Consider the following 11,449-nt stretch of genomic DNA (forward strand, 5'->3'; position numbering starts at 1 on the left):
AAAACAATACTAGTTTAGGTCAGTTTCATGACATCGTAGAATCCTTTTTTAAACGCTATAGTAGCACTCGTTGACCTTCTCGTTGGTTTTTAAACCCCATTTTTCCTTCGTTACTTCTCTCCGCCACCCCTGTCTTCAAAAGACAGACAGAGGAGGGGTCCAAGAAACTCCTTTTTTTTTCCAAGACAAAATAGAAGAGGAAGACAAACAGCGAGGGCGATGAGTGTGAGGCGCCGTGATTGATTAGAGGCAAGAGGGGGAAAAATGGTGGCGTCTCACATGAAACACTGAAGCACTTACAGATGACTCTATTCACAGTCATTAAAGAGCCGTTTCCAAAGGCCAGGCTCGCTCCACACATACATAAAGACCAAATCCTGCACTTGAAGACTCTCAGAGAAAGCGAAATAAATGTTCTGACACGCTCAGAAAAGGACAGACAATTTGACGCTGGCATGCAAATTGTTATATTTAGCCGGGGGGAAAAATGACCATTATTACAAAACAGGACAACATGGACACACATGGATGCATCCTGAAGGTACCTGTTCTTTCTTATATTTATTGTATCATATATCAGTTTGCAAAGATGCTGGGAGAAAGCACACGAGACTATCAAGTGGCAGCGGCCCATGGACGGAATCGAGCGAAGAGGGAATTTCACTCTGATCTTATGTGTGACTACACAATAGGCGGCACAAGAGGGCTTTTGCTGGGGCCTGTTCGAACAGAAGGCCGATGCAGACTGCTCTTTGAGGGGGCCGTCCCACATTGACTCTTGGGAAGAGAGCAAGGCTGACAGGTCAGTCTTAAAGCTTTCAAAAAAAAGTGGGGCCAGGATCAGGGGGTTCTGTGGGACAGGACTTCTCCCGCCACTCCCAGAGGACTAGCAAAGGCTTATAGACAACATTGAGGGAAGCTAATAGAAAGTGGTGGCTAGGGAGAAGTTATGGCATGGAGAAGGGGCACACTGGTCCAGCTGTCCCATGGAGCCGCACCAGTCTACGTCGGCCGTCTTGCCCAAAACAAAGTAACAATCCAAACCCCCTCTCCAGACTGGCAGGATAGGCGCTGATTTGGGAGACTAAGGGCCAAAGGATCAAAGCCCATAGCAGAGAAACACAACAGATCCATCCAGCTGGATGCTTCCCTCTTGTCACCTCAAAAGGGGGATGGGGATGGGGTTTTTCTGATGGGGGAGGGGCTTCAGAACCATAAACCGCAAATCAGCAGGGTACTTGGTTATATAGCGTGTGTGTGTATGTCTGTCTATGCCGGTTTACGTGGGAGGGGGTGGCCTAGACTCAGTTGTGACAGAATTCGAGCCAAAGCGCAAATCTGTCACGGTTGTTGCTTAGCAATGGAGCGAATTGAAGAACAAAAAGTGATGAAAGAGTGACAATGGTCGAAGAAAACAAACATCTCAATTTTTGCATGGTAATAATAGCACGAAAGATTTTTCAAGCGTCATACGGCCGGCCGCCCGCTCATCCAACTGATGATTGGCTAAGCCCAAGTGTGACCCCTCAGCCCATGTCCGTTGACCCGGAAGTTAGATCCGTTTGGGGCATCCATTTCGAAACTCTATTAAAGGCAAAAGACAAACTGAAGAAGACTGAGGGGGGAAATGAAGGGGCAGAATTATTGAGTACCAGCACAAGGATGTTTTGGAGAGGTCAAAGTATTTGTGGAATTGAGAGACCAACAGTAAGCAGCATTCCGAGTCTTAACAGCTGAGGGGGAGGGAGGGAGGGAGGCGCAGCAATAAAGAATGGGGGTTTCAATTGTTTCTTGATTTTTATGAGCAGTGTGGAATTCATTAAATGCTCCAAAATGGTTGATGATCATTATTAGTAGTCATATTTTAAAATGTTGTTTTAAGTGAAACATGTAAATTAATAAATAAAATGTATTAAAATATTTTTAAATGTGTTTTAAGTGAAACATGTCATGTAAATAAATACATAAATAAATAAAAATTCATGAAATAAAATGACATTTAATTAAATAAAATAAATAAATACTGTGCTCAGTATTGTGAATACTCAAATAAAAGTTGTCCTCATACTTAGTCTGGGAAAAAAAAAAGTGGTATTGGTGAACCCCTGACTCTCATGTCAGCAATGTCTTCAATGGGTTCATTCTCACCCCAAATTATGAATCAATTTCAGGATAAAAGCATCCGACAGAGTGGTCGTCTCCATGGCAGCAGAGTGAATGAGTTACAATTGAGTTTTTGTGTAGCCCACACAGAAAGATTCAGAGCCAAGTATGGGATGAGTATATTTAGCATCCTTTGATTAGGATGTTCTTCACCCGCTACTCCAAAGGCTGACTTTCTTTTTGCACTCACAGAAAAAGCGAAATATCAGCAAGGACACTGCATTCAGAATAAATTGAGTATAATAAATGCAGTGGAAAATGTGAGAAATAATTCATGTTGGATTGAAAAGAAACTCTGGGCTGGTCTATATGAGAATGATAAAAAAAAAAAAAGTTTTTGCTTCTAAATAAAAACTGTGTCTGCTCTTATTTGGGGCTTTAGATTTGGTTATGCTGTCAAAGACTTCATGGTCAAAATTAGGTGGGGGGGAGGACAAATATTGGAAATGACGTAATTGACAGGAACAAATGACTAGCGTTTGTCTATGTAGCGGAACTAAAGATGTAGGGACGGTTCAGAGTATCATCAGGAGTTCAAGAGTTGCTTTAGTGAATGGCGGCTCTGTTAAAGCATAGCAAGCCTGATCCAGAACACGAGGTCAGCACTTGATGTCCCCTGGATATTGTTTCATCTCATCATGTGAATTACCGCTGGACGTGCCAAAGGAGAGCGTCACTCTGGGGCTATCAGTTTAGAAAAATAATAATAATAATAATAATTATGTGGGCGGGAAAGCGCTTATCTAGCCAGAACATCTCAGACTCAGTGATCGAAATAGTGTGGTGCCTTGAAATAAATTTTTTTGGGGGGGGTTCAAATAACGGAACACAAATGAATATTTTCCTCATCAGGTTTCTGAACACCAACAAAAGTCAGAGGCAGTTCAAGGGTAAGTGGGTGATTCGTTTGCATTCCAGGTCGCTTCAACGCTGCTTAAGAGGTCATCATTCGAGAGACTTGGAGGCACACGCGTTCCTTGTCCTCCTCTAAGGGCAAAAGGTCATCTTATATAGGGTAGGGAGTGGCGGGTGCCTAGAAACCACTACACCTAAGAATAGCCTCCACCACAAACTCTCGAAGCGGTGCACAGCGATTCCACTGACACCTTATCTGCAACGGGATTGAAATAGTTGGTCTCTAATGGAGTCCTCCTTGGCTCTTGTTTCAAAGAGAGTTTCCAAGTTGGTTCATATTTTAGTCCATTATTCCCAAAGAACATTTATAAGGTCAGAGGTCACTGAAAAGACACCACGGCTCACAATCAGTGCTCTAGCTCATCCCAAAATTATTTGATGGGACTAATGAGGGCTTCAGCCCAGTAAACATTGAAGAGATTGCTCCCAGGGGAAATGACCCAGTAAAATTTAAAATGCAAAGATGGCATAATTCTATGGTCGGTATTGTATCCACATGCTGGGTCCATACTGAAGCCATCAGACTAAAAAAATGTAAATAGAGAAAAGTAATCTGCTATATGTAGAAGATCGCATGACCTAAGTGTGGGTTTTTGGAGTAGGAAGTGTCGTGACCTGATTAACCAACCAAAGCATATTTAGTTCTCTGTCACTTGCCACAACTCATCTTGTCCTTATCTTGCACCGCCAAAGTTCTATTTCGAAGGTGCTGTTCTGAAGCGTAACGTAGTTGTCGTATTCCACATGGCTTCCTCAGGCCAACTCTTTAATCAGCCGCTGTAATTGCCGAGGATAAATAAGGGGACGAGAGCGAGGCAGCAAAGAACCGGAGTCCGTTGCTCGATCTTCCAAGCGTGGAGGAGCAATGAAAGGCTTGCAAACTGACGACATTTTGGCAAATGAGTGGGTGGAGAAGGAACAAGATGAAGGGAATAAGGACGGAGGACACAATATTACACGTGTCCCTCAGTAGCACATTTGAGGAGTCCAAACAAGGCTCTCCTCAGAATACTAAGGCCTTTTGACAGAGAAACTGCTATAAAGACCCAACTTTTAAGCCTCCTCCTTCTTCTCCTCTGAGGCCCCAGCGATATATGGGGCTTCCAACCGCTTGTGCAAGAGTATCCCTAATTGGAAGTGGAGGCAATAGAAGGAGGGGTGTTTGGGAGCCCGGGAATGGGGGAAAGAGGCAAGGAGGGGTGCTTGATTTAAGAGGCCATTGTTTTAGCAAGTACTTTTTACCTCCCTCTCCTTTCTCCTCGAGCCCTCCCCTTCAGATGCCCACACTCCGAAGAGTCAAAAGGCGGCGTTTAGCCCCTGTGAGCAGCAAGGGCCCGGGCTTGTTTTGACACTCGGTCCTCCTTAGCCTCGGTGAAAAAAAAAAGCCCCACTTCTATGGGCCACTCGAGTTCATTAGGGAGCGCGGTGCTTTCACTTGTGTCCCCATTCCAGTTTCGGGCTTCAATGGGGGCTCCAGATCCCTTCGCTGTTGGTTTAATGAAGTCCTCTGCCACCTTCACAACAAGCGGCTCAAAACCGATCGCGGGTTCTTCACATTGGGTCCAGTGTCAGGTTTCTGCTCTTCCACTTTGAGGTGACATCATTGTGCAGCAAGGGACAAAAGTGAACGATGTCATTCTAGAAGGGCAAAGGCGGTGGCATAACATGCGGGACACACCCTGAGGATGTTTGAGCTGCCTCTGCAAGTGCGTCTCGGGATGCACGGGGATTTCACGCCAGTATCCTCGAGGAACGTGAAACGGCAGAGCCCTAATTAAATCGGTTTATGTAATCTCGTAAAATATGTCCGTAGTAAATCAGCTAAAAACTGTAACAAATCAGATTTGATTGATAAAAATATAGTAATTTATATAACAAAATAAATTAAAAAATACAAATTAAAATACACATCATCATAAATAATATAAAATAATATAATAAATAATAATAATAAAATAAATAAACATATTAATAAAACAAATATTTAAAAAGATGACAGCTTTTAAAGGGTCGTTCAAATGTTGACTGTGATTTCCGCATAAGCAGTTTTATTGAGCGGATTTCTGCTTCCATATATGCCTCGGTATGCCTTCTACTCATTTCAACAACTCGAAGGACATCAGATATCGAAGCAGGTGCTTTCCTACAGTTGTCTCGGGGAAGTACGGGAGCGAAAAGCGACACTACCACATGCTCATACAGTAAGCGGGATGACAAAAAAAAAAACATAAATCCAATCAGCTGTTCTAACATTGAGCTAAATGATTGGTTGTCAAATTCCATCTCGTCTCGTTCTGAAAAAACAACCGAGCTCTTTGTTTCAAATAAGAAATAAGTGCTTTTGCTTTTAAAAGCCCATTGGAGCCTCACTTAAAAACAATCCCACTACTTTTAGTCTCGCTAAGTGGTTGGCAATGATGAATAATGTGATCTTGTAGTTACCATTCCATCTAGCAAATGAAAAATCCGCCACTCACGGACCTGCATGTCTGCATTAGTACAAAATGGCATCCTGATGCTATTAAAAGATTATTCATCTCATCTCCACTCATTTATATATATCGCCAAGACGATTATCGGGCCATTTCTTTCCTATCACTTCTTGCTATAAGTTCTGTTTTTGTAATTTTGCTTCTATTCTTTTCAGGTCTGATATGATACGATACAATACGATAGGTGACATAGCTATATCCGATATGTCCACCAAATGACGAAGCCTGTCTGTCTCTCAGGTTATTTATACCCTCAACTCTCACCCAATCCATTTTTGTCTACGGCGAGGTAGGAGGACCAAGCTTAACTGTACTAGCATTTATCGTTTCTTTAAAAAGAATACAGCTTACTTTCTTTTTGTCTGCAAATCCTATAAAAAGACAAAAGCCAACAAGGCAACGAGCCTTGTGTGGCTCCGCGTGACAAGCCCTAACCGTGTCACGATCCCATTTGTTCTTAAGGGAAATGTAAATATATCCATTACAAAGGCAGTGTAGTAATAAGCTCAAACAGCTGGCTAGTGGACAACAGGGTGACAACATTGCGCACTTCTTGCCGGCTATTTCGAGCCTTAAACACATTTGGTGAACATTTATAACAGGAGGGGCATAGCTTTGGATTTTGTCCTACTTAACATGTTAGCAAAGTCTATTTTGAAGTTTGACAATGTTCATGACTGTGGAGAATTGAAAATGATAAATACGATTGATGATACACATCACAAATGTGCAGTTCATGTTGAAAATATGGCAACCCAAAGCGGCCAACAATGATAGAATGACATTGGAAGAGTGTCCTACATTTCTCACCAATGATGTGCATACCGCATAAGTGGCTTTTTTATAATGCATGGCGAAGTGTACACTGGGGACGACGAGATTCTTGTAACGCCGCGATCTGCCCAACGTTTAATCTTTTTTTCATGTCAGTGTTTCATATGTGAGTCACAACTGCCAAGTCAAAGAATGCAAAGCCAAGCTTGAGAATTAAGTTACTATGGATGTGTGCATGCGTGTGTCCTTCAAAATGCCTTTTGGTCCCCTCCCCCTCCCCTTTCCTTTCCTCCTCTGGTTGTGCTCAGACAGTGAGTCTCCAGCACCGCTTATCATTCTGTCCTCTACAGCAGCCCCCCTGCCGAGACAGAAAAGCAGAGTTTATTACAGCCTGTAATAATCTGCCACCCCCAGGAACTCCACGACGCACTACAGGGGCGATACGCCACATGTGCCCCTTTCCAAACCAAAACGAAAAGGTGATTGGCTCCATTTACGTAACTGCCCGTCAAATCGAATATAAAATAACGTAGAATGGATAGTAAAAAAATGTACCAACAATTATTGATTGATTAAAATTAATTTTAACATTTTTAATTTTCAAATCAATTTTGTTGTATTTTTTCCATAAAATATATATTTTATGATCATGAAAACCTTCATGCAAAATTGCTATAGTGAAAATTAAAATTTGATCTTTTTTTTTTATGTATCGAAATTAGCAATAGTATCGGTACTTGGTATCGGTATTGCTGACTCCTCAAACGTTGAGTGGTCCGACAAAAATTACAATCAAATCTCCCTAATAAATATATTACTAGATTAAATATGTTATTATTTGCATTATAAAAACATGGCGTGCTACAAACGAGGGCAGATTCTGAATCCATGCAAAAAATATATATATATATATATATATATATCATCAATCGTACTTGCATCCCAATTGTTGACAGGTAAGTTTATACCTTTTATTAAATGCCCACATTTGACCTTAACAGTCTTTTATCAAGTAAATCTTTGGTGCCTACCGACTTGTACTTGTCCAAAGTGTGCATAGCCGGGGCTTTACTTTGATTTCTGCCCGTGTGCTCTTAAATCTGACATCTGTGCCATACATCATCATCGTGAACATAATTGAAATTGGCCTCTGGGCTATGGCATCATGTTCTGAAATCAGACACGGCCCCAAAAAGAGAGCCTGGAGGACTCTTGCGAGGGAGGTTGGCCTTCTACCGTGAGCGAGCGCTGTGATTTATAGGAAGGTGGAGGAACATGAGCACAGGAATGTGGATCGGGGAAGGGGGGGGGGTGTTTGAAACATGACATTTATCCATACGAGAAATGTGTGTGTGTGTGCGTGTTGAGAGGGGGTGAAATCAAGTAATCATAGGTTACTTCCATTGCTACCTCGGAGGTGCAATCGCATCTCTTTAGCTGGGCCAAACAAAGCACAGTGGGGGTATCAGGTGGCTCACTCTGACGGGCCACAGTCAATGCAAAAGCCTGCCTGACACCAACCTAACCAGCAATACCAAAGAGGCCTGAAGAAAAAAAAAAAAAAGTGAGCATCACACAGTGCTAAATGTGACTTTGTGAGAAGATGAAAAGCTCGCTTGTGTTGTGCCAGTGATTTCAGAACTGCAGCACAATTTAGAATATACTACTCGAGGGCGACATTTGGCAGTCTTCATTTAGCCGAGTGTTTATTAGCTCGGCGGCATTAGTCCAAGTCTTCATAATTGCAATACCGCAATCTAATGAAGAATTTACGCACCTCCAGCCACACGAGCCCCTGAAGAGGTTAGGCATGGAGAAGAAAGTCGAGGGAATGGAAGCTAAATGTTTTATGTACACTATGCATTTTCTGCCAGGAAAAAAAAAAAAAAAAAGCTAGTGATTCATAGGCATCAGTGAGGGCCATATCCTGCAAAAGAGAATATGGCTCTCAGAGTGGAATCTGGACCAAAATCAACTTGTGGCTAACAATGAATCTGTCTGTCTTTTATGGGTGGACGTCAACAGTGCCAACATGAATGCCAACCAACCAACGTTGGGAGCACTTCATCTAATGGGGTGCTGTTGCAAAACCAAGTCCTAAATCTACATTGAAGGCTCACTGGGTAGGTAAAGCTATATCTGCAAGTTCTTTGAAAGGCTACTAGTAAAGGAAAAATAAATAAATATATATGTATATATAATTATTATTATCAATATATGTATACATCTATATAATATGTATATAAAAATATTTAAAAATTATAGATATAAAAGATATATATTTTCGTACAATAACATTGTCAAACAGCCTATGTATTTGCAGAAAGGATCGAAATCGACATTTGTTGCAAGTCACATATTGACTTTGTATTCTTCTTCATCTTTTCATTGTTTGGCAGATAAAAACAAACAAAATCCACCCAAGCAGAGAAATGTTGGAACGCTGCCTGGGTGTCAGATTGGTACTGAAGCGTTTGTCTTTGTCTGTCATTCTCTCTGTTCCCCCCCCAAAAAAAAAATATCTTGAGCAATTCAACCCAAGCCTGCATTGTTAGCAATATGTTTATATTTGAGAAATACGATGCTTTCAATTGTAGTCGATGTAAATTTAACGCAAAGTCGCCTATAAAGGATGGCGGCATTCAGGTAAACCCGTGAGTCCAATTAACACTTGATAAGTAAAAAAAAAAAAAAAAGGAGGTGGACGGTGAGAAACAGAGGTTGAAATGATCATCCCGTCCCAGAGTGCATTATTAAAAGTGTATCCTCCACTCTCCAGCATACCATTAGTCAAACTCGGCCAATTACCGCAAGGCCACCAGACATATCAAGGAAGGCATCTTGACCTCACACTGATTGCGGACACGCACACACTCAAACAATTACATGAGTTTTCCATTGTTGTTTCCAGTCAGATGGGACCATCTTGCCTTTAAAATACCAAACGCTCCGCTCCTCTTTGTCAATCAATAATGGTTATCCTTTTATAGAAGACCGAGAAGAGATGTCACGTGCACAGTTGCACTTATCTGTATTTTCAAACACAATAATTGCTTGGAGCCATGTTGTCTGTTTATTCAATTTTTTTGTGTGTGATTTGACAAAGGAAAATCTGTGGTCTGATCAATTAACATTTATGTAGCATGGACAAAAACAAGACGCGGGCCAGCTAAGATAATTGTTTCGTGACAGAAGTGCGCTCATGATTAAAACAAGCACGAGATAAAAAGCTTACAGAGGCAGGGAAACATTGATAATGAAGTCAGAGGTGATGACAAACACACAGAGGGAGGATGTGGATCGAGCAGGGGGTCTTGGATTCATTTCTCTCTCTGCTTGACATTTTGAAGAGAGTCATACGGTGACATTTAGCAGCAGAAACAATCACCGCTGCCTCTATTTGAAGTCCAAATAGCCAATTACAGGTGTGATTTTCGCCTTCCTGTCTGCTATATTTTTAAGGTCATGTCAGAGGGCACGGCATCTGTGGGTGCGTTTGAGCGTCCGTGTGTCAATGCGTGATGCGCGCAGCCTGTTGTGAGAGCTTAGAAATAGCTTCCGTAGGGTCTATGCATTCCAGCGGCTGTTCTGACATGTTGTAAATACAAGGTGTTAGAGAAAACATTGGAAGGGGGTGGTGGAAATCACTCACGGCAGCTGAGGGTGGGGAAGCGGGGGGGGGGGGGGGGGGGGGGGGAGGAAGCAGGCTATCATACATAAACACACTAGCTCATCTGCAATCAGAAATCGGAAAAACTCTGTTTGCCAATGATATGTCAAATACACCCAAGCCATTGTCACCCAAGATTTCGGCAAGGTTATATTCTCAAAGTACATCGTCAAGCACGTAAGCTTCAGATGTAGCAAGCTTAACCTTCATTTAAACCTCTGAAGTGAAAAAGGTCAAACTCAATAAAAGAGATCTTAATTCACTGTTCAGACTAGTGGAGTACATTATTACTAGAGATTCAGAATAAATGTCAAACGGGACCATAAGTAATGAAAGGGAATTGAAAAAAATATGAATTACTACATATACTGGTCTAAAGTTGAGAGCCAGCTCTTTATTTGACTATATTGGTATTTTGAAGAAGACCACCAGCATGAGACCACCACTGCGGCTCCAAAATGACCTCAGCTCCGCGAGCGTGCACATTTATTTTGCAGCACAAACATTTTCTTACCTGCACTCAGGCTGAGCAGCAAAGTTGTCAGTGCAACCCACAGCACGGCACCCGGCTGCATCTTGGAGCCCGCTTGTATCGCTCTTCTCCGGGCTTCCCCTTGCGCCTTCTTCTCTCTTCACTCAAATCAGCGAATTTGGGACACTAAAAGACGCTCCGGCATTTCACGTTAGTCTATTCGCATGACTGATGTCGCCCGTTTTTGCTTAAACGCCACTCTGCCTCTTGGATGCACGGACGAAACTAAACGGAGATTTAAAAGTTAACTTCAATGACTTGCTCGGCAACAGTCTCAAGCATGTTATGCGCCGCTCGCTCCGGCTGGAGTTACCATAAGGCACTTCGGACTGTACCAAAGTAAACCGGGGGGAGAGTGTGGTTGAGTCTTTCGCCGTAAATTTTGGAATGACTCGTCAAATGTTAGTGATGCAGTAAAATATGAATCTTACTGCTCTATTAGCAATGAATTTCCCAAATACATTGTTTTTACATATCCTTATTTTCCCTTCATTATCACCCAAAAAATGAAATGACCCCTCTCTCTGCTGTGCTTTGGGTGAACCGTTTTGGTTTTTTTTTTGTAAATACCAAAGTCAAAATAAGAATGACATCCGTGGCAGGCGATCTAAATATTAGTGAATGGTGACGAAGATATTCGTGTCTTTATGTTTGCAAATATTTAAGACATATGTAAACTGTGTATGTAGAGAATGCATACAAATGGACAGCTCATCTTCAGTGGAAGTGCCCAAATGGCATTATCCAGTCTTAATGCAACATGCATGTTACAATAAGAATGGTATGTGAAACATTCTTTCACCCCAGTGGCCTCTTTAGATAGACACACACCTATCTATCTATCTATTAAGAGGCCTAACCTAACATATGTCTATTTAAACAATACATTTAGTATGTATATTT

The 11,449-nt window shown here is 41.9% G+C and overlaps 1 protein-coding gene across 3 annotated transcripts in view; it reads right to left on the reverse strand.

The window, feature by feature from the left end:
- Positions 1-10,819, reverse strand: part of lrp4 (low density lipoprotein receptor-related protein 4) — a 51,354-nt gene extending 40,535 nt beyond the window's left edge. For all 3 annotated transcript variants that reach the window (XM_088370135.1, XM_088370134.1, XM_088370136.1), the window contains exon 1: positions 10,529-10,819. In XM_088370135.1, coding sequence (XP_088226261.1) covers positions 10,529-10,589 — 61 coding nt within the window. In that variant the 5' untranslated portion in view covers positions 10,590-10,819. The remainder of the gene's footprint in view (positions 1-10,528) is intronic.
- Positions 10,820-11,449: the final 630 nt, after the last annotated feature.

Source organism: Syngnathus floridae, chromosome 3 (genome assembly GCF_059516105.1).
Source record: "Syngnathus floridae isolate MCC-2025c chromosome 3, RoL_Sflo_1.0, whole genome shotgun sequence".
Taxonomy (NCBI): domain Eukaryota; kingdom Metazoa; phylum Chordata; class Actinopteri; order Syngnathiformes; family Syngnathidae; genus Syngnathus; species Syngnathus floridae.